We start from the raw sequence: 27999 nt of genomic DNA, 5'->3' as shown, positions 1-27999 counted from the left end.
TTGGCTCGCCCGGGCTGGCGCACCAGGAACACTAGGGCGCTAGGGGGCGCCAGCTGCCTGAGCCGGGAGCGGTTCCCGCGACTCCGGGTGGTCACAGCGCTACACCGGGCACCAGAAGAGAAATTGTGCAGCCCCGGGGAGGGTCCGGGCGACACCCGCTCTCACAGAGGAGGGGACTGGCTAGACCGGGAAAAGCGCACCGAGCAGACCGGGGTGGGAACAGGCAGCCCCGACATGGGGCACCGGGCAGCCCGAGGTTCTGGACAGCGCTGTCAGGTCCGGCAGCCAACCCCAGTAAAGGAGAAGCCTGGACCGCCCCGAAGTGGGCATCGGACAGCTCCGCTCGGGCAGGACCGCGCCGCCCTCGTCGTCGCGGCGCCGCTCTTGGGGACGGTGCCGCCGCCGGGCCGGGATGGGACGGGGCGGGGCGGAACGGGCAGGCGGGCAAGCGGCTCCTCCCCGCCGCCGGGCCGGGCCGGGCAAGGCGGGCGCTCGGTGCGGGCGCTCGGCGCCTCTCTCGCCATGCGGGTGCTGCTGTTCCCGGCGCTGCTTCTCCCAGCACTGGCCGCCGCTCGCGGGGCCGCCACGGTAAGCACCGGCCTGATCTGGACCAGCACCGGTACTGGAGACCGGGGCTGGAATCGGAGCTGGGGGTGTGCCCTCCCTCCGTGCTTCCGCGGGTGCCCAGGAGCAGGCGAGGGTAGCCCCCGCTCCCCTGCGGGGCGGGTGCCGTCGGGGCGGGTGCCATCGGGGCGGCTAGTGGTGGTCCGAAGGCCTCGGTGGTGACGGCGATCTCTGCTGTGCCGGGGCAGGCTCCGGTAGGGTCCCAAGGCAATGCTTCCTACCCCGCCCCGCCGCCTCCAGGCGCACCGGCACGGGCAACGAGAGGAGCAGACGAGGGTACCCGAGCATTCCCGCAACCTGCGCCGGGGACCGAGGACCGTGTCCCCGGACCGGGGCTCTCACCTCTGGGGGCAGAGAACAGACTTTGGGGCTCCCCTTGGACAGTCGCTCTGCTCTGGTGCTCGTCAGGACGCCCCGGGGCAGGGAAAGGGGGGAAGTAGGTGCAGTCCCAGGCATCGAACACGGGCCATCCGCCAGGACCAGGACATGGGATGCTCCCCGCGAAGGGTTGACGCCTTTTTGGTGCTCGTTTCGCTGCGGGGGGTTCGGCGGGGGAGGATGTTTGGGGCTGCGAGTGAGCTTGGTGGGTCGGATGGTTCCCAGAGCCCGGCACTGTGGTGTTGATCTCCGCACAGACCACCGCTGGGCCAGAAGGAACAGCCTGGACAAGATTCCTCCGTGGGGGTGATAGGAGCACAAGAGCAGAACATGGCAGCATGTGGGAGCTGGTGTCCTGTGTGGATCTGAGAGTCCTTGGTCTCAAGCCCTCCCTATGCCTGCTTGCCCACAGGGTCGTTGTTTGTAGCCCAGATAGAGCTGGGACATCAGCCAGGTGATGGGAACAGTTCTCTGGTGATGCCAGGATCAGCAGAGTGTTAAAAGTCCAGCTTTTTCAAGTCAGTTGGTGGAAGAAGATGAAAACCCTAGTGTTGTTTGCAGTGTCTGGCTTGTGAGCGGTGTCCAGGGAGCTTGGCACTGGTTTCCCATCAGGGTGTCAGAGGTGATGATATCTGAAGAATCTGGGATCCACAGCCCATGGATCTGTGCAGTGCTGTCACCTCCTCCATCCCTCCTTCCATGCAGGTGCTGCCTGCTGTGTTTGCCGCTGTTTTTCAGTTCTTCCGTTTGGATGAGATCTCGGTGGGCGTTCATGTGCCACATAAGTGTTTCTCATGGCTGTGTCCCTGTGACCAGGGCCTGGCACCATCAGCCATGGTTCAGCCCTGTCAACCATTCTGCCTCAGCTCCCTGCACTACAGAACGTGTTTAACATGTTGTGCCAAGGCAGGGAGGAGGAGGAAGAGGAGGGTGACATGGTTTCTCTCCCGTGACGGAGACAGATTCCAGCAGCTGTGCATGGGGTGCACAGTGCGGCAGCATGCTTATCAACACAGCATGTTTTCCTCCTAGACAAGTCCTCTGGCAGCAATTAAAGGACAGCTTAAAGCTGGCCAAGGTTCATTGTCAAAGGTCCTGCTTTCTCCAAATAATGGCACAGACTCGGTGCTCGTATGGACGTTCTTGCAAGAGGTCCCAGAAACCAGACAGTGCTGGAAAAACTATCCGGCTGAAAAAACTGGGAGTGAGGAAACCCCCAGCAAAGTGCAGGAATGCTCTCCCTCGCCACCCATGGATGCACAGCTGCCCCATGGAGCTGGGACCTGGCTCTGGAGGATTGTCAGCACCCACCTGCTGCACCCTGGGGTGGGGTCTGCAGTGCATGGGGCAGATTCAGGGAAAGAATGCCTTGGAGACCCTGCAGGGCTGCAGCATCCTCCACAAAGGTTCCCACCCTGAGCAAGCTTTGTGCCCCCATTTCCTGACCTACCTGCATGCTGGCACAGCCAGGCGCAGTCTGACAAAGGATGCCCAGCCAATGCACTGAGGCGGGGTGACTCTCCCAGAATGGGCTGTGCAGGTTCTTTTTTTTTTTTAAGACTTCCTTGTTTATAGCCTTTTCCGTATGAATAGACCATACGGTTCCTGTTTAAGGAAGCCGTTTACAAGGCAGAACGAGGTTTAATGTTACTACCCCACGCGAAGGCAGGCGGCTGCTCTGGGTGTTGTGCAGTGAGGCTCACACAGCACCCGGGAAGGGGCAGCAGGACTCCCTGGTCCCCAGCACCTGCTCACACCTTTACCTGAGGTGTGCAGATTTTTTCGTTGCTGTGCAGTCATGAGACAAAGGCGGCTGCCTGGCCCCTGGGCCACCGGCTGCTCGCCCTCCCGGCTGGCTGCCCAAGAGGCTGCACCCTGCCCCAGCCAGGGGCCGTTTACTGAGATGCGGGAGAGAAATGGCTTGAACCAGGAGGTCTTTGGTCAAGAGGTTGCCCCTTCTGTCTTGAACCGAGAGGTCTATGCCCCTTCGTGTGGCGGGGGGAGCCTCCGTTTGCTGGGCCGCCCATGCACTGCGCAGAGTAAACAGCCACTGATAGGGCTGCTCCCAGCACATTCGCTGCGCACGGCTTCAGCCACTCGCGCCCCACCTCAGCGGGACACGCGGGGCCTCCACGCCGGCCGTGCCTCCCACCGATGCGCTGCCAAGAGCAGTGGGAGGGAATGCGCGTCCCGTGGCCGCCTGCTCCCGTCGGAGCGAGCTTCCAGCACAGGCAGCTGCAGCCCTTCCCTGCGGAAGGGCTGGAGCGTGTCCCTGAGCTTTGGGCTGCGCAGCAGTGGTGGTAGTTTCACCCGTGGTTGCTGCTTGGGGTGTTGGCAGGAGTGGGGTAACCTGAATGAGAACTCAAGTGAGGCTCTCATGGAGAGCGCTGGGACTTCGTGGAGGGCTCCTGTGGGTGTGTGTGTGCTAATTGGGACCCCAGGCAGCACTGCGCGCATGGAGGGACAGTTTGTGGCAAGGCTAGCAGCCCGGCACAGGGGTCGGGGAGCTGCCCGGGTTCATGTGAAGGGGCCAGCAGCTCGTGGCCAGGCTGTGAACTGTCCTGTTTGTTTGCACAAGTGCTGGCATTGCCATGGGGAGGTCAGGAGGCCCCATGGAGGTGTGAGAGCCTGAATAGGTGGTGTTTGGGAAGGGGGTCCCGCTCTGTGCCCCACTGCTCCCTGCCGAGAGCTTGATTAGATCCTCTTCAATTTACAACCCTCTCAGCCGCCTGGTGTGGGACTTTCTTTTCCCTTTGAAAGAGAGAAGCTTTTTTGAAATGCAAAATTCAGAAGGTTTTGCTCCTGCTTGAGGAAGGGAATCCTGCGGCCCCAGCTGTGGGGCTGTGGATAGCCAGGGGTCCTTCCCAGGTGAGCAGTGCCCAGGGAAAGCTACTGCTTGAGTGCCACCATCGGATCAGCCTTGTTGGGCATGGGTGCTGCCTGTGGGCAGGACATCAGCCCTGTGGGCCTCTGTCCTTTCCCACGCTGTGCTGGGAAAGGAAAGGGAAAGTATGGAGAGCCAGAGCTAAGTTCATTTCACTGCTCTGACACCATTCGGTTTCCCAGGGTGAGTCAGAGTCCCTGCGGGCAGAGCCCTCTCCCTCTGGGGTCACCATGCTGCCTCTCCCCTCCTCCCACCCTCCTGGGTGGCGCATCCCCAAATGAAGCACCCAATGCAGCCCAGCCATGCTCCCCACCACCCAGATGGGTGGATAGCTGGTGGCAAGGGGTCACAAGGACCCAGCTCCCTGTCCTGGTGGGCAGGCAGCATCAAAACCTTGTTCCCAAGTGCAGCAGGGAAAGAACAGTTCCTTATCCGCAGAGATCAGCCGAAAAGCACCCTGGGCTCCGTAGCGTGAGTCAGGGCCATGTGCTGAAACAAGAGAGTCCTTGAGTGTGTGCCTCTGGCCACTGCAGGGTCCGGAGGGGCCAAGCTCACCCTGAGGTGGCTGCATGTCACTATGAACAAGGGACCCTGTGTCGGCTCAGGGCTGTGGGTGCAGAGGAATGGAGGCATTTCTGGCTCTCCCTGTGCACTCAGGTCTTGCTGAAGGCTTGGAAACAGCTACAGAAATGGGACCAATGTACCCAGGGCACAAAATGTTCTGGTGGCCATAGGGGCAAGCAGTTGTCTGGGTTTCGTCACCATCATCCAGGTGCAGTGAAGTAGGACAGGGTGTTTTGGGCCAAACAATGTCCTATGCTCTTTTGGGCACATCTGAGAGCCCTAGGGGCAGTGGGAGACCTCTGGGCATGCAGCAGAGAGGAGGCTGGCTGTGATGGCTTGCTGGGGTTGGCAGAACCCTATGGGACATCTAAATAGGACCCCAGGCTCACTATTTGCCCCAATGCTGCATGTCTCTGCAGGCACTGGGTGAGGCAGACCAGGTCCGGATGACCTCAGAGGGCTCTGACTGCCGCTGCAAGTGCATCCTGCGGCCACTCAGCAAGGATGCCTGCAGCCGTGTCAGGAATGGCAGCATGCGAGTGGAGGACTTCTACACGGTGGAGACGGTGAGCTCGGGCTCCGACTGCAAGTGCTCCTGCACCGCACCTCCCTCCTCACTCAATCCCTGCGAGAACGAGTGGAAGATGGAGAAGCTGAAGAAGCAAGCACCAGAGCTCTTCAAGGTATCTGCAGGCATGGCAGAACCACAGGCTGGGGGCTGGAAAATCCCCTCTCCATGCTCAGAACCCATGATCCACATCCCTGCCCTGGCATAGGGCAATGGAGCAGTGTGGTACCTATGCTCCAGCTGTAGGTGGGAACAAACGGGGGCATCCACAGTGGCTGTGCAGCCCTGTTGGATTCCCTGTGCTCCAGCCCTGCTTTCCCTCTGCAGCTGCAGTCCATGGTAGACCTGCTGGAGGGAACACTCTACAGCATGGACCTGATGAAAGTGCACTCCTACATCAGCAAGGTGGTGGCCCAGATGAACACGCTGGAAGAGGTGAGTGAGCTCTGGCAGGCACTGTCCCCACAGCATGCCCCATCTGGCTGCTCAGGACCACCTGAGTATGCCATGGACTCCCTGAGCAGGACTCTAACCTCTCCTCTCTCTGCCAGACCATCAAGACAAACCTGAGCAGGGAGAATGACTTCATGAAGGAAAGTGTTCTGCACCTCACTAATCAGATGAAACGCTATGAGAACTACTCTGACATCATGATCAGCATCAAAAAGGAGATCTCCAACTTGGGCTACCAGCTGCTGCAGAAGGACGCTGCTGCTGTCCCTGAGAGCAAGGCACAGGTACCCCCCCAGGGACCCAGCCCCTTGTAGGCATGGCCAGGGCTACTGGGCTCCTTCTGCCTCAGAGCTGACCTGCCCCAGGCTTGAGGCTTTTGCTGGCAGCTGCTGTGGGTGCATCAGGGTGCACCATGCTATCAGCCAGGAGCTAGTTCCTGTGCCTCACTGCCTGGCATGGTGTCTAGAGGGAAGGAGGGTCTGAGGGTCTGTCTAGAGGGTCTGACCAGCCTGTGCTCCCCAGGACACGGCAGGTGGCCGAGAGAAGGAGGCGGGACGGTACCCCAGCACCCGCAAGGCATTGAGTGACAAGGCAGCTCCCCGAGCACCCAAGGAGAAGCAGCTGAAGCCTGAAAAGCCCAAAAAAGATAATGTGAAGGTGAAGGGGGTGTCACAGCCTACACCTAAACCCAAGCCATCAGCACACCAGCAAACAGTGGTCAGGGGCATCACTTACTACAAGTCCGGGCAGGTGGGAATGGTGGAAGGGCCAGCCGGCAGCCGTGGTGAGTACATGGGATAGGGCCTGGGGATGGGGCCTGGGGGTACCATCTTGCCAAGGCACAGGGCCAGGGGCTGTCTTGCCAGTTTACAGACCTCCAGCTTGTCCCCTTGCAGAGAGCTCTGCGAAGGTGGTAGCTATGCCAGAGCGGCAGGAGGAGAGGGGCCGCCTGCCTGCCCTAATTGAGGGGACATCAGCCCAAGCCATTGCATGGGTAGAGACCACTGTGTCCAGCACCACATCTGAGCCCAGCACTGTCCTGGCTCCTCAAACCACCATCCAGAGCCCCTCTGCCACCATCCTCAGGCAAGAGGGTGACAGCACCGGGAGCCCTGAAACACCAAACAGAGGTGGGTGAGTGGGGGTGCTGGGGAATGGTTTCAGTGCCTGTGGCCAGGCTGGGCCAGCAGTATCCCTGTCATGGCAAAGGGCTTCCTGGACCACGTGGAGGCAGGCTGCCTGGCACAAGGGTAAGCCTTCCTCCTCCTTGGTACCCAGTGAAGGAGGTGGAGTGTGAAGGCACCATCGAGTCAGTCGAGTCCCCCATGGAACACCACAGCTACGGGCGCAATGAGGGAGCCTGGATGAAGGACCCAGCAGCCAAGGATGATCGCATCTACGTCACCAACTATTACTATGGCAACAGTCTGGTGGAGTTCAGGAGCCTTGACAACTTCAAGCAGGGTGAGGGCTGGTGGCCAAATGGGTGCAAGGTCCTTGGCTTCTCCTGGGTGGGTGCCATGCGATGCCAACTGTGCTGGGCCCTAGGGTGGTGGGCAGCTGATGGGGACCTACATTGGGGAACACCCATGCAGCAATGATGGGGACACAAGTTCCCTACCACTACCAGCATCCTCAGGCCATCATGCATTGGACCCCAGTGCTGCAAGGTGTCCTTATGCCTCTTCCACCCTCTTGCAGGCCGCTGGAGCAACCTCTACAAGCTACCCTACAATTGGATTGGCACTGGGCATGTGGTGTACCGAGGGGCCTTTTACTACAACCGTGCCTTCACCAAGAACATCATCAAATATGACCTGAAGGAGCGGTACGTGGCAGGCTGGGCACTGCTCCATGATGTGGTGTATGAGGACACAACACCCTGGAAGTGGAGGGGCCACTCAGACATCGACTTCGCTGTGGACGAGAGTGGGCTGTGGGTCATCTACCCCTCAGTGGACTATGACTACTCACAGCAGGAGGTGATCGTCCTGAGCCGCCTTGACCCCGGGGACCTCTCGGTGCGCAAGGAGACCACCTGGAAGACAGGGCTGAAACGCAACACCTACGGGAACTGCTTCATCATCTGTGGCATCCTCTACGCTGTGGATACTTACAACCAGAAGGAAGGGCAGATCTCCTACGCCTTTGACACGCACACAGGCACGGAGGCAGAGCTCCGGCTGCCCTTCCTCAACCAGTATGCCTTCACCACACAGGTTGATTACAACCCCAAGGAGAAAGTGCTCTATGCCTGGGACAATGGCCATCAGATGACATACGGGCTCCACTTCGTGGTCTGAGTGCTCAGCCAGGTGCCAGCAGCACCCCTATGCCCACCCACTGCTGTGCCTGGTGGGGTGCCCCAACACAACCTGGCCCTGACACCGCAGCTAGGCAAGGGCTGTGACAAGAGCTAACCTCCCACCCCAAACCCCTCCCCATCTGCTGTGCCCCAGGCACCTGCACTGTGCCTGCTACATGGCAGGGCAGAGGGTGCAGGTAAGCACAGTCCCCAGAAGACACCCCCATGACAACGTGGCCTCTGAGGCCGTGGGGCTGCCCTGTAGTTGGCAGCTTGGCCAGCATTGCCTTCCTCAGCATGCAGGAGAGGAGCTCAGCCCTGTATTCCTGCAGCACTGGGAGGCAGCTAGGGCTGTGCCACTGGCAACATGGCAGCACCTGCCCCACGCCACCGCACTGAGCACCCACCCATGCTGCACCCAGCCTGAGCACTGCTCCCTGCACCCCCTGTGTGACCACTTGCTTACTGTAACCACCAGCTGCCAGTGGTGTGAGTACCTTAACAGCCTGGTGCCAACTGCCTGGGCACCGTGCCCTCGCTGCCCTGAGCTGCCATGGGACAAGCAGGGCCCCCTTGCTGCTGGGGCAGGAAGAGCAGCTGCCAATTGCTATTTTAGGAGACGTGATTAAGACGCCATTGCTTTTGCCTCTCATTAGCTTGTTATTTAACGCATTCACCAGAGCCGTGCAGAGTCCCCTCTCCTGGCAGTGGGTGCTGAGCAGCCCACCCACAGTGTCCTGTTTGCATCCCTGCCTGCACCCAGCACCAGGCAGGGAAAAGGCAGGGGAGCTGTCCTGCTCTCTGCCAAAGGCAGGGTGAGGGTCCAAGAGCGCTTGGCTTGGTTTTGGTCATTTTAGACATGAGCAGTATTAAAAAAATAACGATGTGAAATCAGGCTCCGTGTGCTGTCATTTCTCCAGAATCCAGGCAAGGCAAGCACTCACTGTCCCACCCCTTGGCCAGGTGTGCCCAAAGGTTGCTGGCACATGTGGTTGCTGTTCATGGCATATCTGGCTGGTACAGCTCCAAGCATTGCTCCCCATGCCCAGTCTGAGGATGAGACCTTACATGTCCCTGGCAGCACTGGTTGTGATTCCACAGCTGCACCCACAGGCCCCAGGGCTCGGCACCACAGGGGCAGGTAAGTCCCAAGCACAGACCTGGGGGAACTGGCCCTGTGGAGGACTGGGGGAAAAGGGAATTTGACATTTTCAGGTCAGAGCTGGAGCAGCCAGGAGCTGAGCTCTGCTCCCAGGGAGAATGGGAAAGGGAGAAAAGAGCAGCTGAGCGTGGGCATGGTGAGAGCAGCTGCCCTGACTCTGCTGCAAAATTTGGCAAGCATGGAGCTGCTGGGGGGCCCCGAGGGGTGAGAAAAGCCCCAGGATCTCAACTCCTGCCTGTTCCTGCCCGTGTGTGCTGGGGCAGCTGTCCTTTGGCACCAGCCAGTCCCACACTTGCTGGATATCCCATTGGGTTCCTCACGCCATAGAGCCATCTCTGGACAGCTGAGCCCGGTGTCCCAGGATGTTGGCATGGCTAAAATGTTTCCCACTGGAAAGACCCGAGGCTGATGCTGGGCACAAGACAGCCTGGCATAACCTGGGGAGCCACAGGACTCCCTTCTCCAGCCCCACACTGTGCCCAAGGCTGAGTCCTACTCCAGCTGCCAAAGGCACCGACCATCCCTGCCCCGTCTGTGCCCTGGCCCCAAACTCCCTGTGCCTGTGGTGCACCCCTCGCTCAGCTGCCCCGCCACAGGAAAGGAGCTGGCTGACTTTTTTTCCCCCCAGCTGGGTCCCTGCCAGGCTTTTATCTAGCGATCCCCAGCAAATCCCTGTCCAAACAATACGGATTTTTGTCATTTTTTTTGCGGTAAAGTAAACTCCCAGCACATCTCTAATTCCAGGGCTTTGTTGTTCTTCAGCGGGGGCTGCCCTGGCTCTGTGCTGCCTTGCTGTGCTGGGCTGGCTGCTTCCACTGCCCTAGGGAAGAAAACATGGGGAAAGGAGTGACTAAACCCGTGTGGCTGGTGGGCACTGTCCTCTAATTGCAGCTGTGGGGCCTCCTGCAAAGGTGCCCCTCTGAGAACATATCCCTCACTGCCGCTAACACCCTGATAATGAGAAGTTTAATTATCCCCACGTGACAGAGATTTCATGACACACGTTCTGCCCCCGACAGCTGCCTGGCCTTGCCCCCAAAAACTGCAGCTGCGTGCACTGGCTCAGCTGGGCTCTGCAGCCCCAGACTGGGGACAACTGGGAAGGAGGTGGCACAGGGCAATGTGGGGTGGTGCAGGGTGATGTGGGGTGACACAGGACAGCACAGTGTGATGTGGGACACTGCTTGGTGCTGCAGAGCAGCAAGCTGACAGTAGTGTACTGCCCCACAAGGATTTCTCAGAACTCAGGGCTGTACGGCAGCAGCTCAGGCTGTAAAAGCACCAGGACCGTCAAAGCTGGGGTGCAGGCACTGTGAGAGCAGCCCCCAGCATGCAGGGCTCTGTCTTAGGGCTCAGCACCAGCAGCAGCCTCCATGGACTCCTCATTGACAGAAGATCAGCAGTGAACAAAACAAAGGAGCTTTTGTTTCCCAGTGGGGTTATTGTGTTGGATCCTTCTGGCTTCCTGGACCCACCACTGCTCCATGGATATTTCTCAGTCTAAAGTTAGCCTGATCCCCTTTCTCTGCTATTATAAGTCAGGGAATCACACATCAGATCCATGGAAAAGCCTCTAAGTGCCTTCTCCTATGCCCCTTGTGTATGGCCTCACTGAACCATCCACACAAAATGCTGCTACACTGGTGGCTGGACTCTGGGGCACACAGAAACCTCTGTCACTCCTGATGCTGCCCACAGGTGTGTGTGTTGTGCCAGATGTGCCTGTGGTGAGGCAGCTCCAGCCCCAGCCGCCCTTTGCCAGCTGGTCCTGGTTCTGGTCCTAGGCAGTACAAGGCAGGGAGGACAGGGGTCTCTGAGCAGGAGGACACGGTGGGGATGTGTGGATGGGGGCAGGATGGGCTCCTGCCGTGCCGGGCGCTGGCTGCTGACTTCCAGACATTCCTCCTGTGCGTGGCCGGCACCACCTCAGCTCATAACGTGATTAAAAGATTAAAATCTCTCAGTTCAGCAGCAAGCAGCAAATGAAGCTTGAGACAGGGATGATGAGGGGCTGCGGTGCCTGAGGCCCGCGTGACAGCAACGTGGCACCCTGGGAAGGGCAGCCAAGGCCGCTGGCGCAGGTGGCTGCTGATGCCACAGTCTTCCCTTCAAAAACACCCTCCTGTGGGCATGGCTGGCCAGCAGCAAAGCCCTAACCCTCTTCTCCACCTCCTTCTCAGTTACTACCAGGGGTTGGTTTGTTTGTGATGGTTTTGCCTCATTCCTGGCCTTGCTGACCCGGCTGGCCATCTCACTTGCCCCACTGCTGAGGTGGCTCTCCAAATCATGCCATGGTGCTGGCACAGTGCAGAGCCATCTTGAGGCTGCAGGTTAGCCCCAGGTGGTGGCTAGCCTTCCATCGGGCAGGATGCAGAGTGGCACCAGCCCAGCAAGGGTGTACAAATCTCAGCCTTTGCTCCACCCCAGGAGCACTCTGGCTGCAATTTACTCCCATGGAAAAGGTCCTGTGCCTGCCCCTTCCCTGGGCATAAGACATTGACAACTCACCCTGTCCATGCAACCGTTTCCTGGCCACAGAGAGCTAGGAGCTGTTGGCTCAGGGATTACAGGACTGGGACCATCTGTGCTTGGAGCATCTGACAGGAGAATTGGATCCTTCCATGTATTCTTATCTGTCTCTGTGGGCCACTAACCTGGAAATGGGGTGATGTGCATCCGGCAGCAGGTGGAAGCAAGTCCCGAGGCTGTGCCCACATTACAAACACACTTCAAAGCAGCATCAAGCGTCACAGGGATCTATTTTTATTGCCCTCTCTGCCCTTTCCCTCTGCACGGTGCCTGCCGCCAGCATGCCTGGGTGCAGCCCTGGCAGCACAGCAGGGGAAGCATTTTGGGCTGTGCCTCTTCCTTCCACTTCCAGGAGACATGCCCTGGCTCCCCAGCACAACTGGCATTGCTCTGCCAGGGCATCCCTGCCCTCTGCATATTTAAGTTGCGACTTGCAGGGCAGCACTTCACGGGGACCGGCACATCCCTGCCGAGACCCAGCTGCTCATTGTACCCAGGGCGAGCAGGGAGCTGTGGAGGACATGGCAGGCAAGGTTCCACCTGGAGGTTGTATGGGTGCCCAGCATCAAATCTGCTTGAGTGCTTCCCTTTGGCCAGGGCTATGCTCGCAGCAGGGAGCTATTTATCTTGCAATCGTGATGAAGCTGTGGCTAGAAGTGCAGCTGCTGCACAGGATGTGAGCATCGACCAGCTCAAACAGTGCTGGTTGGGCTCGACACACACCTTCCTGGGACTGTGGTAGGCTGCAAGAAATGGTGGTGCAAAGGAAACTGACCCATGGGACCAGGGGCCTCTGCAGCTCTTCACATCCCTCTCTCATAGTGCCCAGCCATGCCAACAGCATTTCAGCAGAGCCTGGTGGTCTGCAGATCCTCCCTAGGGAGCAGGAAGCTCAGTGCCAGTGCAACAGAGCTTGTGCTGTGCCCCTATCCCATCAGCCACCCATACTGTTTGATGTGAAAGTTAGTGCTGCCCAGGGCCCTGGTTGGTCTCTGGAGAGCCATAGAGCCAAGGGGGGCTGCAGGTCAATACAAGACCGTGGATGCCAAGGATGCTGACTCCAAGCAGTGGTGGGAAATGGCTGGAAGGCAGCAGAGGCTGGAGGAAAGGGAGGGGAGCTCTGGGCTTTGGCGGTGCTGCCACTGACTCACTCACCAGTGGAAACAGAGATCTGTTCCCAGGCTTGCTGCCACCACTTCCAGCCCACCCCAATCCCTCTGGTAGAGCATGGTGCAGCAGACCTTTGGGGTGGTGAGGTGCACCCTGCAAACACACTTTCCCCAGCAGTGCCTTATGGCACAGTGCAGGGGGAAGGAGAGGGCTGCCTGTGGGCTGCTCTCATGGCTGGGCTCTTCTCACCCCTGTGCAGGGACTTTCTCCATCACCCTGTGGATGTGCATCCAGGCTGGCAGGGAGCCAGGAGCCCTGGCACGCAGTGGCCTCTGTCTCCTGGGAGCCCAAGGGCCACCTTTGTCTGGCAACCCCCAGAATGGTGGGAGCAGGGCCCCACAGGGCAGCGCCTGCATCCAGACACTGTCTGTATTCATGGGAGCAGCAGGCCCAGGGCAGCAAGGGGACCAGTCCTCCCCCAGCCTGGCCAACAAAACGAGCATTCAGGGCAGGGAGCGGGCAGCTGCCCCAGGCAGACTGGGGTCGCCCACGTGGCCGGTGGGACTTGGCATTTCCCCACTGGGCTGGACGCTCACAGCGCCAGGCTTGTTGTCAGCCCAGTGTGCCAGACACACTACTCACACACAGCCATGCTGGGCAGCCTCTGCCCTAGCAGGCAGAGGGGAGTGGGTAGTACAGCGTGGCCAAGAGCACCTGGACGTATCCAGGGTGGTCCTTCCCTTCCTGAAGTGTGTAGCACATGCCCTCCCAGGTGTCTAACACCCCCTGCACACCCTGCTGCATGCAGAAACCCAGGTCAGCCCTGCCAGTACTCAGGAGAGCTGCTAAGGAACCATCCCAGATGAGGGAAGTAACAGAAGAAATGCCAGGAGTGTTAGAAGAGCTGTGGTTTGTGTCTATCACCTGAGCAAAATGGAGCCTGGACATTTCCACTCAGATCTTGCACAACTTGCATGTTCTCTGCCCTCTGCGCAGCTCTCCCCTTTCCTGATCTCCCTGCCACTGCCGAAGCAGCTGAATTAGGTCCAGAAGCAGGTCCTACCAGTTCCCAGAGACACTATCCACACTTGGCCAGTGCCTGCTGTGCTGAGGAGTTGGGGAGAGAAACATCTGGACCTACTGGATGCTATCCAGGGCATGCAGCCAAGGCTCCCTGTGCAGTGGCATCAGCCCTGGGCCGTGCCCTGCAGTCAGCCAGCTGCTGTTCTTCCTTCTCATCCCCGCCCTGGAAATTATTTATTTGCTGAAGAACAGCTTTCCCTGGGAACTCTGCTTGAATGTTGAGGGACATCTTCAGTTACAAGAGAAAAATAAACAGTTTGAGCCTTGGAGGCCCTGATGCTCTGCAGACACTGGTGCTAAACCCAGGGTGATGTTGGCAGCTGTGCAGGGTCAGCACAGGAGTGCAATGAGGTCCCCCAGGAAAGGGGCTCCACAAGAAAATCCCAAAAGCAGCTGAGCATGATCAGACAGAAGCAGCCTGCCCAATTCCCAGCAGAGGGGATCAGCCTGCTCTCTCCTGCCTGTTTCAGGTACCAGGCTCCTGGGACAGGGGCAGACCTGGGATTTCACAGTGGTGTGCTCTGCTTCTTTCTTGAGGGCCCCATGTGCTGGGTGAAAAGTCTGGGCTTCTCCAGGAGTGGCTTTTGCTGCTGGCCACTCTAGGATGATCAGAAACAGTAAAGCAAAGCATTTTGTAACCCTGCCTGCCTTCATGGCAACATGAACATGAGCCAAAGAAACAGTTCTCACACGCAAAGCTCCATCTTACGTCACGCTTCAGCAGCCTGGATGCATGCAGGGCCTGTGCCCAGAGCTGTGCCAGGTCGTCTCCTTTGCTGCCAAACGCATCATGTTCAGGTCCACACTAAGCTCCTAACAAAGCCATCACACAGCCAGCTTTAGCATCACTGTAAAGCTATCCCTCCTAACAGCTCAATATATGGGAAACTCATTTTACCACATATAATTAGGCCTCTTTCTGGTTAAAACTTGTTTGAGGCTTAAAAATTCTTCACATCTATGCAAAGTACAGCAAGCAGAATTACGATCCTGTTCCTAAGCAGGATCTGGATCCAATCTAAGGGCTCCCTAATGGGCAGAGAATTTTTCATGTTGGATTAGCTGCACTAACACAAACTGTAACTGCTACATCACTAACACTTGAGCAGCACTGTGGAACTTTTCCTTACATTAGAACCAAAAAAGGCCTTTGGAATCACAACTCCCAAGAACTCCATAGGGACAGAGTCAAATTGTTTTAACTAGTTCAGTGCTCCATATGTGGAAGTGTGGAACCATGAAACCAGGGAGTGCCTCAAAACTTCAGGTAACAACCTCCTAGTTCCTGGCTTTATTGGACCTCAGGCAGGCTTCATGTGCATACAAAGAGAATAATTGGTCTGAAACCACTGCACACTCTACACTTTTGTAACACTTAACGGAAGTGGAACTTTCTTCCAAGCCCCTGTGTGCAATGCAGTATGGGAAGACAGCCTTGTCAACTGTTTATCCACAAGGAACACCTGCATGCCACTGGAACCTCCTTTATATCGCTAACTCCCAGCCCAGCAGCACTGCAGCTTATGCAGATTGCTGCCTGGAAGCACTCCTGCAACCCTGCTGCAAGCCTCTGCACAGCTGAATACTCACAAACCAAACCCCCAGCACCTGAAATGTACCTCTGCTGGCAGATTTTGGGGGAGCCTTCACCTTCACTCCCAGAGCACCCTCTTACTTTCAGGAGCTGTCTGGCAAGACTAAATCAGCTGTAAGGGAGAACAAATCTGGAGGATAATGCCAGAACTCAGCTTCCTGGTGAAATCAGATACCTTTCCTGGGACAGAGGCAAGAGTGGTCAGGCTGGTGGCCAGGCACCAGTGAGGTGCTTGCCTGACGCAGTCTGCTGGCACACCTGTAGCACCCACCCAAACCAGAGCCAGACAAAGATTCTTTGACACTACAACTAGTTCTGCAGAGACCCAAAACAGATGCTGATGGAAATCCTCAACATCTTAGCACATTAGTTAATTTAACACCTGGGCATGGGCACAGGACAGAAAACACTAACCATTTATATTCTTGCTACTGGAGTGATGCACACCAGCTCACATCTGTGTGAAGCTCCTACCTCAAATCAATCCCTAGTTAAACACTTTCTATGTGATAGGCTAAACCAGCCTCAGAGATCTGTACTCATATGTACCTGATTCTCAAAGAGAAAATGATCTTAGATGTTACTATTTCCATTAGCAGTAGAAGTCGAAATAACTTTCTGTGACTCCTGCAATTTCTCTTCACAAAGCTAATGACTTCTTTATCCAACCACTACCAAAAAACCACCAGTGACAGGTTCCAAACAAAATTCTATTTAATGAGACATACTCAGCCAACACAAGCAAGAACTCTGAGCACGCTGCAGTTTATGCCTTGATGGCATATTTCCGGAGAGGGTACAAACGTTCTTTCCGCTGCTGTTTTTTGGTCTTCAGGTTTTCCTCGTGCTTATTCAACCTGCGCCGCATGGCACGAGTCTTCTTCGGCCGCAGATCAAGAGGCTTGTACTTCTTGCCCTGTTGGCAAAAATAAAGGAGCTTGAGAGCCTGCAAGGTGGCCATTAGCTCACAAGACCACAGGCTGCCTACAAGAACATGACCAGCAAGCTTCTTTTTATTGGGACTGTCATTACAGTCTAGAACTTTAAGAGGACTGAGAGGATTCTAACTTTTGCCCTGGCTTTGACTCAGGTTTAAGCAAAGCTGAACTTTACAAGTTCCAGTTATCCAACACCTCTTGAAACTTCCCCCCTCCTCTGCTAATCTTAATAATTAAAACCCCACGAAGAGATAATCCTAAAAATGACAGGAACTTACTAACATAAAGAATTCAGGGGTCACTTACAACACAATTACAATTTAGGAGCACTTCTGGAAACTGCATCTTCTACAAAGTGTTCCATACTCCAGAGAAGTGATGCTGCCCAGAAGACTTTTCTGACAAGCAGATTCACACCAACTGCACAGAACTCAAGGTATCAACTTTTCTGACAAGCAGATTCACACCAACTGCACAGAACTCAAGGTATCTTACAGCAATACTTAAAAAGGAACAGCAACTAAATAGCTTTAAAACTCTTAAAGATTTTTTTTCCCCTTGAATTTTAAGCTTTTTTTGTAACAACCTACAAAATTAGTTCTTACAAACTACATATTTGAAAATAATAAAAGAAACAAGATCACTATGGAAGACATTTGGACTTACCTTGTAAAACTTCCTCAAATTCTCCTTCTGGGTCTGATTGATAACAGTTAAGACTCTGGCAATGGACTTGCGTACCACACGTCTGCAGGGGGGAAAAAAAAAAAGCATACCTCAGGATACACCGAAAGACGAGGACAACAGAATTAAAACTCAGTCTACAGAAACTGTGGCCGAGCTAATACCAAGTAACTTCCACTCTGCTGCGTCGTAGCAAAACATTAACAACTTCCGGCACGTCTCAGCTCAACATCTCCCAGCAGAGATGCACAAACCGCTTTTCAAACCTACAAGCACCAGTGTTCCTATCACAGTTTTTTTTCTAGTTTTACAGTCCAAAGTAATCATACGGGTATGAAAGCACCTCTTAAAACACAGTGTGCCCTGGTCCACGGAACCCAAGAGCCAAGAGTTCCGCACGGTACCGGCCTAAGGCCGCCGCCGGCCTTCCCCGAGCCCCCTCGAGCCGCCGGTTGGTCTGGACCCCACTTACATCTTGGAGAGCTTGGAGGCGGCCCCACCAGTCACCTTGGCCACGCGAAGCTGCGACAGCTCCACCTTAAGATCGTCCAACTGCTTCAGCAGTTCCTCCTTCTTCTTCCCCCGCAGGTCTCGGGCCTTGATCTTGGCCTGCAGACAGCAAACAGACCGTCAGACCCGCTCCCGGCACCTCTCTGCCCCGCTCGGCCGAGAACGGCCTTTCCCGGCCCGCAGCCTGTCAGGCCCCACATCGGCGCCTGGCCTCATTCCCCCTCCCGGCGATAGCGGGGCCAGGATAGCTGCATATAGCACCGTCGCGGCGGACTCGGTTCCGTGGCAGGATAGCCAGCGGCCGGTGGTGGCACGGATGCCGCCGGATTGCACCAGATAAGCAGGGAACCACTCACCATGATGGCAACGCCACAGCTACTCAAGGCAGAAAGGACGGAAGCCGCGCAGGGACAGGAGGCGGAGGGCGCAGCAGGGCGGAGCCTACCAATGAGTGACGGGGCGTGGGGGGAACCTGTGTGCTTCACATTCCCCCTAGCAGCGTTGTGGTATCGGCCGCGGGAGCTGACAGAGAAGGCGGGAGCAAGGCGGGAGCGAGGCGGTGGGGCAGAGCCACTGGCCCCGGGGGGGTCCAGCCCCTTGAGAGGGGGCTGCTGGGTGCCGCTCTGCCGCGGCAGCTTGAAGCTGCCGCTTCCGCTTCTCTTTCAGCTGCTTGGAACTGTGTCAGAGCGAAATCGGTGTTCTGGTGCTGGCCGAGGTGCGGCAGTCTTAGCCCGGCAGTGGTGGGGACGTGACGGCGGGTGGGGTTGGAGCGGCCACCGCGGTGGAGCGGGGCAGGTGGCCAGGTGGGACGAGCGGACTGACTGAGAGAAGGCAGGAGCGGAGCGGGCTCGGTGCAGCGCTGCGGACAGGCCTTCCCGCACGGTGGCGCCGCCGCCCGCCGCCTCCCACCGTATCCAAGCAGCCGTGTCGAGCCTCCCGGGCCCCGAGCGGCCGGGCAGGGGGCTCCCGACTGACGGGCCGCTCCACCAATCAGAAGGTGGCTTCACCGTTAGCCCGGGCGCTCCCCCAATCGAAGTGGTCAGGGGCGGGGCGCGGCTGGCCCAGACTAGCGCGAGGCGGCAGCCGCGCTCCGCGCAGCCGGAGCCTTCGCGGCGGCGGCGGCGCTGGCGCTGGCGGCTTCGTCCAGGAGCTGGCGGCGGCAGCGCGGATGGTGAGAGGAGCCGCCCGGCAGCGCCTGCCCCGCACCGGCCAAGTCTTCAGGTGTGGGGGGCGGAGCGGCGGCGCGGGCGGGCGCGGGGCACGGGCGGGGCGGCGGCGGCGGCGCGGGCGGGCGGGAGCGGCGGCTGCGGGCGCCTCGGGGCAGGCCCGGCGGCGGCGCGCCCCTCACCGCTGTCTCGCCCCCGCAGAGCTGCAGGCCCAGCGGAGAAACCCTGCCGCAAGCGGAAGACCAGGTAAGGCGGGAGCTGGCGGCGCGGCAGGTGCGGGCGGGGGCGGCTGGGGCTGTAGCGGAGCATCCCCCGGCGGCGGGCAGCTCCTGGCGCCGTCTGCAACAAGACGCACTTCGCTGGGGGGTCTGCGCCCCGTCCTGGGCCCGGGGTGCAGCGATGATGATGGAGACTACTAAGGCCCTGTGCTGGGGTGCTCGGAGCCACGGTCACCGCTGCCTTTGGAGAAGAAAGATGCGATGTGACACGTCTGCTGCTTAGGCCGTGCTTCGCAACGTAGGTGCAATCGTTACGAAAACGGCCCTCTCTTTATTAACTTCTTCATTCTTTATGTTATTTTTCCTCTCAACACCCCGCCTCTCCCATCTGGCGAGGCTGTAGGTGTTCAACGTGGCTTTCACAGGTAGCTCATTCCTGCCTCAGTGAACGAATCCTTTCAGATGAAATGTTGCTGGATTTTACAAGAGCTGTCAGTCATTGTCCAAACAGTGAGTTCGACTGAATCACTTTGGGTTTGTTCTGATTTTGAAGTTTTATGTCAACACCTCCCTCTTCACCGAATTATTATTTCGTACTGAGAAATGCGATGTGAATGCCTTAGGGGATGAAAGCTGGATGATTGTTATCTTGTGTCATCCCCAAGATACCCTCTTATGAGCTATAAAAATGTCAGGACAGCAGAGTCTGGGACTAGTCTCTCACCACAGAATAGGACCTGTTTTTGTCAAAGTCAGAGTTGCACTTCTGTGATTTGATAACCAGGCTCCAAGCTTCTACACTTAAGCCATCTCTCGCCTAAGCAGTTCTAGTCCTTCAACCTGCAAAATGGATCCCTTCATACGAAAAAAGGCTAGATTTTGCAAGAGCTGTCCAAAGGCAAGCCAAAACTCACAGCTTCTTGTTTAAGCTAACGCAAAGCAGCACAGTTAGACCATATGATGACTAAAATGCCAGTATCAGTGAGTCTCCCAGCATGCATATGCTCTCCTGCCATTCCTGCAAGCTGCAGAGCCGCAGTGTTGGTGGCAGCCTTTGGAAATTGTAGATCATCCTGGTGTGGATCTTGCTGTGGAAGTTTGCAGATGCGGTCACTGCTGGGTGCATTTTACCTTGGGTGAACCCTGTGGTGTAACAGTTGTAATGTGCCTTGCTAAGGCTGTTGAGGGAGCAATTAAGAGGCATGGAACTTAACTGTAGGTCATGTTTGGTGGGGGAAAAAAAGATGCTCTGTTTTCAAACCAGATGAGCTAGTATCTTTTAAGATGTTTGATAAACTAGATCATAATCTATGTAAAATGCAAGGACAATGAATCACCTAAGTAGAAACAGAATATGATTCTCCAGTCATTCTGGCCTGCCAAAATATTATTGATAGCATACATAAATGTGCTAGCCAGGTTTGATTTCTCCAGAAAATAAACCTCCCATTCTTAGAAACTCTATGTAGAGAAGAAATATTTTTGCTGTGCTACAAAGGAGATTGCAGTCATTGTTTTATTTTCAAACACAGGCGCATTACGGCATTGAAATTCAACTGGCAATCCACGACCCTACAAACAGTGGAAGACCCTATCACATGTGCCTAGCTGGGCTAAGCTCTGCATGTAAGAGTGATACAGAGAGCAGCACCGTGTTCTGTGTTCACTGTGCTCAGTTGAAAAATCTAGATCCACAGGTTATAAAATGCTGAAAAGTGCTTAGCAGCAGGAGGAACATGCAGCCTGCCTGTGTTACTGTTCAGTGTGGTGGAGGGAAGCGAGAAAAATGGAGCATAACAGCTCAAAGCATTGAGAAGCTGATAACCTGAGTCAGTTCTGTTCTGAAATTCAGTTGCATTGTCCATAGTCTTGCACTGTAGGCACAGATTTAGGAAGGTAGGAGGATGGGGGCTGTAGCTCTCCTCTGCTGCCAGTGCCGCTGCTGTCACATGATGCGGCTGCACAGCCCTCTGCTCGCGCTGCAGCTGTGCTCACCCTGGCACATGCCAGGCAGATTTTGCCTCTTTTTGCATCACTCCCATTCTGATTTAGCTCTGTTGGTTTTAAATAGAGTTCTTGATAAACTGCCTTGGTATAAACAGATAATGGGAATTCATTTGAGCATCTGGATGTGTTACTTCATTAGTTCATCTTTTATTCTGCTCGCTATGCTTTGGGCAAGGAAGAGTTCTGGTGCAAAAGTCTATTTTGAGGTGATGTTACTGCCCAAATAGCTAAAATTGAACTGTATTTTAAATGGAAAAAAACCCAACACCCCACCCCATAGCATGATACAGCTATGAGAGTCATATCACAGAAATCTGTGTTGTTGTCTTTTTTTCACAGAACCTTTCATAGTTCTTTTTCATATTAATACTTACTTGGAGCAACCTTTGTAGAAGGAAAAGCAGGACCTGTACATGCACGTTGTATGATATTTTTCTTTGGTATTCTTGCATAAGAATATTCTGTAGGCTTGGCTTTTGTGGCCAAGTTGCTCTCTTTAAGCACAAAAGCTTGATTCTGGATATGTAGTTTTTACACAGAGTAGAAAGAGAGGTATGGGGGGGGAGGGGGTGTTGCAGCAAAAGGAAACAGTTTAAAGTGGACCAAACGCTGTGTGGGAGCTGCATAGAGGGTCAAATGGAGGTCTGCTTCTATAAAGTATGTAAGTTAGTTGCCAACACAAATATTACCTAGCAGTTTACATGTGCTGAGAGAATGCAGTACAGCCCTGCAACAGGAATAGAATAGAATAACCATGAATCTGGTTCCCTGAGGATGTCAGTCAAGAAAGGAAGTGAACGATGCCAAAAAGCCTGGATGGAACAGCAGGTTTAGAGGACTCGTCGTTTGAAGTATTTTTAATTATTGCTATTATTATAATGGAACACAGACTAGAAGCTGAATTTTTAAAGTATAATTAAAGCAGAAGTGAGCAGAGGGATTTCTCTGCTGTGTGGCAGAGGAGCAGTCCAGGAGCAGTTCCTGCTCAGGAGGATGAATTCCCAGAGTGATGATGCTCTCTGTGCAATTCCTGAGTGTGCTGGCAGCTTACCACCAAACACCAGTTTGGAGGGCAGAAGTGAGCTCAATGGATCAAAAAGCTTTTCATAGCTTGTGCTATGTGCTCTTTTGTCAGAGAAGGGTTCCAGTTGGAAGGCAGCCATTGATACCTTGGCTGAGAATGCTGACAAGATGCAGAGTGTGATGGCAACTGCCCTCCAGATCGGACACTGGCCTGAACTGCCATTTGGTCCATCTCATGAATAATGGGACTTGCTAGAAAGAAGTCTCCATCACATTAACACCAGGCTACACTGTATGGCAACCATTCAGTTTTGAGTCAGTGTACATCAAAGAGTTAAAACTTCAATCGTTTTCTGAGTAAAGAAATAAAGAAAAAAAATCTCTTGTAACTCAGATGCTTTTCAGGAACTTGGCTGCTCTAGATGTGAGAGGCATGTGCTTTTCCGCCCTGCTTTAGGTGATGGCTTAGTTCAAGGGGGCCCAGATTTGGCTCAGTCAACAGTTGTGTTGGCATCTTGCCATCAAATGTGCATAAAATGGAGCTGACTGCAATTCCCTCCTCACTCTAACATGGAGGGGCACTCTGAAGAGACCTGAGGCCTCAGTATGCTTTGCTGTAGGTTGGCTTGGCTATGAGAGGTATCCTGGGATGTGCAATCCCCGCAGCATGAGATGTTGTATTGTGCTTTGATTGTTGCTTTTGAGTCCCTGGGTTGTATTACGGTGGCTTGTCATAACAGATGTATTTCAACCTGTGTTGTGCCTGTGCTTCCAAAATCTTTTTCCCTTCTCAGAGCAGCCTACGTGCTTTTCCAGATGTATAAGGTTCATATCTCATTTGCAGGCACTTCTGATGATTTTGTGGCTTATGTGCACTGCCATAAAATCAGGATAAAACACAACTGGCATTTTAGTTGCTCCAAGAACATTGTGTGTAAATAAACCACTAAATAGTTTAGCTTGTGAAATGTAAATACACACGGCTCAGCCCTCCGCAGCTGATGGTGTTTTTCTATCTCCCTTCTTCCCCTCCCACCCCTGCCAAGAGTAGGCTAGCCTGATGTTCTTTTTGCTAGTGCTCTTTCATACAATGCAAATGACTACTGAGCACCATGTAGGTGGTATGCAGGCACCACTACAGATTCATAATTTGAATTTGGATAAAAGGAAACCCTTGCATCCTCTTCCACGTTTCTTCTGAACTGTCTTCTGGGGATTGCTGGTCTCTGATGACCCAGAAACTCTGCCTCGCTCTGGCTTTGAGCTTGGGCTTGTTTTCAGTAGCAAACTAGTTAAGTCAGCAGAAGAGCAGAAGCCCAACTGTGATGACATTTTTAGCCTTTGCCCTTTGTTCATCCTATACACAAAAGGTCATGAACTGCAGTGAAAGAGGGATCACAGAGGGCGCAGAATGGACAAAGGTGGAACAAATTGCCGGTGGCAGAAACATAAAGAAGAGAAGCACAAGTTTTGTGTTACAAAGGTAATTGAAAAAGGCCACGTGCATCCTGTGGTGATATCATGTCTCTTGTATTTGAAGTGAGTCTGTCTGTAGTGGATTTAGATGAGTCTGCTGGTAAGGTGTGGCATAGATGAGCTCAGTGTAAAGGCAGGATGGGACAAGGCTTTGTTTCCATGGTATGATGTTAATGAGCAGCTTGGGTTGTTATGGGAGGAAAAGTGCCAAAGCTGCAGGTCTGGGTACAAGACAGGTGTGCTTAAAGCAATATGAGCATTATTAAAGACATGTGAAAGAAATTAAAAGCCTGATTCTATAGACCAAGCACTGGAAGCTAAAAAAGTAGGATTAACACTGTATGCTGGATAGTCAAACTCCTTTGACTTGGAATGGAGTTGAATTTATGGTGCTGTTTCCCTACAGGAAGCTGAGACTCGTCCTGCTGAGGTGTCACAGGTAATGGCAAAGTGGCAGGTCATGTTAACTGAGGGCTTAATATGAGAGAGTGTTTGCAAATGTTCTGTACTTCTGATATGCTGAGGAATGAGCTACACATTCATGTGAAAGTCTTAAACTTCCAGTTTGCAGCACTGGCATAAAATTGTTGTATAACTGTTTCTGCTATCTGTCCCCTCCACTTGCTGTAGCGATGTGCATCTGGGGACTTGTGTGCATGTGCTTTTTATCTTGTTTTCTTGTTGTCTTACCTTTCCTTCCTCCTTTTTAGGAAACAGTTTATGCAATTGCACAGTCAGGCTTCCTCTTTTTTGCTGCTTCTTCAAGCAGCTTTTAAAATCACTTGTCTGATGTAACCAGTGTTGCTGTAGGAAGAAAGGTTCTGAAGGTTATCTAACAAATAATGTTCACAAAAATCCAAGGAAGCTGAGGGGGAGTGACATGTTTAGTTGTCCTGATTTGGACACATTAGTGCACCTATTCAAGGGAAGGATAGAGGGAAGAGAGTTGTTATATTTTGTAGGAGGCATCTGGCTGGCCAGTGGAGCCTCAGGGCAGTCGAAGTGATTCCTTTTGTTGGATGCAACTGCCAGGCTTATTGGGATAGGCAGGGAAGGATCAACAGAGCCACATCCAGGGTGATGTGGGACCAGGCTTCCTCTGTATGTAAAAGAGGATCACTGTCCATGCACAAATGTGTGGGCTGGTGTCACAGGCTCAGCTGAGTTTGTACACTTGGTTTTTGTTTGTGTGGGTTTTGTTGTGGTGTTGGGTTTTTAACGTTTTTCCTCTCGCTTCATCTCCAAACATGGTACTACTACTTTCTTTTCCAATAGGACTAGAGCAAGTAGCATTTGCAGGTGATTTTCAGTCAGCCACATTGTATTTTGTTTACAAAACAAGTTTCTCACCTTCCTAGTTCATTGTTCTTCGGTGCCCTATTGAAACAAGCATTCAGACATAGAGAACATGATTTGACCAGCATTATCAGCTAAATAGAATAGCTAATTGTTTCTCTTTCTTAAGTTACATTTTAAGCTGCTTTTTGTTGTGTTCAAACAAAAAATCCTTCAAATCCTAGCTTCTGCCCAAGTCCTTTTCATTGTGTATTCTGTGTGCACATTTATACTGCAGTGAGCATAGATGGTACAGAAACACTCCAGTTGTTCTTTAGACTAGACCTGGGTGTTGCTGTCCTTCTGAACCACTAACCCTGCCAGGAGCCCAGCTGTGGGCTCAGCCTGCTTGCAGATGCCTCATGAGTGTCCAAGTGAAAGGAGCTAGAAGAGCTGCATCCACTGCAGTGCAGACATGCCCTGAGGTGAGCAGTGGTTGGGGATGAAAAATGTCTTTGTTTGAGACTGCAGCTTTTACTACATACCTTGGAATAATAAAGAAATCCTTTCCCCCAGCCCTGTATATTTTATAAAGGGGTGGTCTGATGTACATCTACTCTTTGCCATTCCTTCTGAAGGACTGACTCCAGCAGTCTGTGAAGCTTTCAGTGTGTGTGCACCCCTGTGGATGGGAATTGTTACTTATCTGTTTCAGTGTTTCTTGAGTAGATCTGAGTGGTATCTTGGGAACTTTGGGACAGTGGCTCTCAAGGGAGAATTAGGTGATCTGGCAAGAGGAATGAATTTGGGTTATTAATCTTGTGTTTTCTGAGGCTCTGTCAGGACTAGCACTGAGCAGATTACATGGAAATGCACAGATGGTTTTCCCAAAACGTGCAGTGTAGCTTGGAAAGAAAACATGAGAGGCAAGTGTGCCAGTCTGGAGAAGGAAAGGAGAGTCAGAGAGAAAACAAAGGTAGACATCTTGCTTGATGGAGGAAAGATCGAATGTGTTGTGGTAGACATTTGATATATGATGGTTCCAGGCTTCAGGTGTGAATGATCTCGAGCTTAGTTTTATCTCTTACTAATTTGCAGTTAAGAAATAGATACTGTCTGAGCATCTGGTTTTATATCACTTCCCCTTGGGGCAGTGATGCTGTGGAGGATGTGTCAGGAAAGAAAGTGAAGAGAGAGTTGGTCTCTGACTCAAAATTTCAGACCTTTAAAATTCTGATAGATTTGGATGCGTTTTCCACCGTCGGTTTCTGTGGAGAACGGTTATAATCATGTCTTAGTTTGGGGAAAATCATGTGTCAAGAAGACAGAAAGTGTGTTTGCCTTGGTTTTTTTTGGTTATCACTTGAATGTCTCAGGAGTGGTGGGAAGCATTTGAAAACCAGTTTATACTTCTGTGCTGTGATTTCCTGATTGAAATGGTAAAACAATCCATGGAGCTGTGAAGCAGGATGCAGCCATAACTTATATTGGTTCACTTGTCTAAGCACATACTTCCTGCTCAACTCTAGATGTTTAATACCAATGAGAGCCTCAACTGTAAGCCCCAAGGCATTTGTATTTTATGCAAACAGTGAAACTGCAGATGAGTGAGAGTTTAGGACTTATAGTTGATAGGGCAATTTACTGTTCTGTATTACATCTGTCACAGGAAGTTCTGTTTCTCAGGGTAAGGGCTGTGCTGTGCAGTCAACCCAGCCTAATTCACTGCTTGGTATGCAGTTTGCTGTTTTCAGGTGGATGGGTGAAAGAAATAAGACCATTTCTTCCCAAAAAAAAACCCCACCCAGAACCAGAATGCTTTTCCTTCTACCTGCTGTCTCCCCAGCATTAACCACCATGGTCTATGCCGTTAGGTTTGCATCTGCTGTCCTGTTCGAAGGTTGTGTATGAGTTATTTAAGGGGCAGTACTCAGTAATCAAAATGACTGGAGCCTGAAACAAAATACAGAATCTCATTCTAATTTTAGCCAGGAAGCTTCACTGGGTCACATTGGTCAGTTCTCTTCATTGTCAGAAATTTGTTGCTGTGTGTAGTGTGAATGTTTATCATCCAGACTCCATCCATTTGCCAGGTGCATGAAGTCACCTCCTAACATCATACCATTTGTGATTTGTGGAAGAATGGCTTCTGAAAGATGCACTTGTGCTTATACTTACAAAATCAGAGAGTTTATTCTGAAAATGTAGTTTAAAGTATAAATCTCTAAAAAATGACTACTAAACTTTACCTGGTTTTGAAGAAAGACAGGTCATATACCATGTATATGAAGTACCTGTATTCCATGCTGTTTGTGTTCTGTAGTACAGACTCTTGATTTCCTTAGTGAAATACCAGACAGAACAATTGTGTGTTGAAGTCTTTGTAATGAGATTGTTTGCCTCTAGTAGTACAAGATGAGAGTTCTGAGTCTAATGCTGATGTTCTATGTGAGAAGAGAGCTGTTCTTTAAATGGACCATTTAGGTGAAGTAGATAAAACACTGTTAATAGGTACTCGTAGCTTTTATCCTCTAAATACTCCTGAGGAGGCTGAGGCACTCTTGATTCCACAACTGAGCAGAAGCAATGGCTTAAGAAAAGACAGATTGGTTGTACAAGTGCTCCGTCAGGAGTTCAAGGTCCCATGTCCAACCAACTCTGCTATGCAGCTTGAGGACGCTGCCCCTGGCTCTCCTTGTCCTTACTCAGCAGAGTTCATACCCTCCTGCCTGCTGCCTGCACAGTGTGCCATACACTGACACTATCGTGAGATTGTCTGTGGAATGAGGTTTTGTTTGCTCACAAGTGCCATGAGTGAAGCTATGACCCTCCTTCACGTGCTGAATAGCAGGTTAGAGTGATCCTGGCTAAGGAGATGTGTGTAGTGCAGTTAGTTAACGTACCTGTGCTTGACTTCCATTGTCAGCTGGATTTCTCTTAACCAGAGTCGTCTTTTACTGCTCATAAAATGTGCCTTGTTGTGCAGGCCTAGGTCCCAGTACAGGGCCAGTATGGAGAGCATACCGTTGACTTAAGCACTTTGTTTTTTTTTTTTCCCTTCCAGCTGAGCCTGTAAACCCTTAGCCAAAAGTTGGCAAACCACAGGGAAGTGGAAACGTGTGTGATGTAAGTGACACATAACTTCAGAAATACTGGCTAGCATCATGAAACTGCCATCCGCTTCCCATACCCTCCTCCTCCTGCTGCCATTCAGCTCCAGCTGCTTTGCATAGCCTTGCCATCCTCTGGGATGCCTGTAAGCTCTGCTACCCTGGGTGCTGCAACGGGATGAATCTGTAAAATCTAGTGATGTTATTGTACCGAGCAAACCTGAAATTGTGGCTTCTGAGAGTGCTGGAAAGAACCTGGCACACCAAGTACAATGCTTGGCTAGCACGATTTTTCCTGCCTTATACAGCCTGAGGAGTTGGCAAAATCTTTGAGAGAA

The 27999-nt window shown here is 53.2% G+C and overlaps 3 protein-coding genes across 16 annotated transcripts in view; 2 read left to right on the top strand and 1 right to left on the bottom strand.

Moving 5' to 3' along the window:
- The first annotated feature begins 139 nt into the window (after positions 1-139).
- Positions 140-8670, top strand: OLFML2A (olfactomedin like 2A). 3 transcript variants are annotated; one of them, XM_068155752.1, is made up of 8 exons: positions 141-588; positions 4870-5133; positions 5346-5453; positions 5570-5755; positions 5994-6255; positions 6353-6601; positions 6750-6935; positions 7173-8670. In XM_068155752.1, the coding sequence occupies exons 1-8, from the start codon at positions 235-237 to the stop codon at positions 7772-7774; spliced, it is 2211 nt and encodes a 736-aa protein (XP_068011853.1). In that variant the 5' UTR covers positions 141-234; the 3' UTR covers positions 7775-8670. The 3 variants fall into 3 exon arrangements, with proteins under 3 accessions (XP_068011855.1, XP_068011853.1, XP_068011854.1); XM_068155753.1 differs by having other exon boundaries at positions 146-588; positions 6368-6601; XM_068155754.1 differs by lacking the exon at positions 6353-6601 and having other exon boundaries at positions 140-588.
- Positions 8671-15950: 7280 nt separating this feature from the next.
- RPL35 (ribosomal protein L35) lies at positions 15951-18022 on the bottom strand. The gene is made up of 4 exons (XM_068155751.1): positions 17743-18022; positions 17349-17485; positions 16859-16940; positions 15951-16170 (listed from the first exon to the last, which is right to left on the bottom strand). The coding sequence occupies exons 1-4, from the start codon at positions 17743-17745 to the stop codon at positions 16021-16023; spliced, it is 372 nt and encodes a 123-aa protein (XP_068011852.1). The 5' UTR covers positions 17746-18022; the 3' UTR covers positions 15951-16020.
- Positions 18023-18524: 502 nt separating this feature from the next.
- The window catches only part of SCAI (suppressor of cancer cell invasion), a 44539-nt gene continuing 35064 nt past the window's right edge, over positions 18525-27999 (top strand). For 2 of the 12 annotated variants that reach the window (XM_068155749.1, XM_068155743.1), the window contains exons 1-3: positions 18591-18607; positions 18754-18798; positions 27616-27677. In XM_068155749.1, the coding sequence (XP_068011850.1) occupies positions 27676-27677 (2 nt within the window). In that variant the 5' untranslated portion in view covers positions 18591-18607; positions 18754-18798; positions 27616-27675. Of the gene's footprint in view, positions 18608-18753; positions 18799-18865; positions 19281-20302; positions 20397-23170; positions 23284-23682; positions 23716-24913; positions 25037-27615; positions 27678-27999 lie in introns of those variants that run through there. The other 10 variants (XM_068155738.1, XM_068155737.1, XM_068155741.1 and 7 more) reach the window with 9 other exon arrangements.

Source organism: Melanerpes formicivorus, unplaced genomic scaffold (genome assembly GCF_026170545.1).
Source record: "Melanerpes formicivorus ecotype bairdi unplaced genomic scaffold, bMelFor1.0.p_v2 SCAF_33, whole genome shotgun sequence".
NCBI classification, from domain to species: domain Eukaryota; kingdom Metazoa; phylum Chordata; class Aves; order Piciformes; family Picidae; genus Melanerpes; species Melanerpes formicivorus.
The sequence above is the reverse complement of the archived record's forward strand: the minus strand, read 5'-3'. Positions and strand labels throughout refer to the sequence as shown.

Excerpts from the sequence above, each read along its gene's own strand:
- OLFML2A (XM_068155752.1), top strand. The coding sequence starts at position 235 with ATGGGGCACCGGGCAGCCCGAGGTTCTGGACAGCGCTGTCAGGTCCGG. Across the intron at positions 5,134-5,345 it reads AAGCACCAGAGCTCTTCAAG|CTGCAGTCCATGGTAGACCT; the intron begins GTATCTGCAGGC and ends TTCCCTCTGCAG. Across the intron at positions 5,756-5,993 it reads TCCCTGAGAGCAAGGCACAG|GACACGGCAGGTGGCCGAGA; the intron begins GTACCCCCCCAG and ends TGTGCTCCCCAG.
- RPL35 (XM_068155751.1), bottom strand. Across the intron at positions 16,941-17,348 it reads GCCTCCAAGCTCTCCAAGAT|ACGTGTGGTACGCAAGTCCA; the intron begins GTAAGTGGGGTC and ends TCCCCCCTGCAG. Across the intron at positions 16,171-16,858 it reads ATTTGAGGAAGTTTTACAAG|GGCAAGAAGTACAAGCCTCT; the intron begins GTAAGTCCAAAT and ends TTTTGCCAACAG.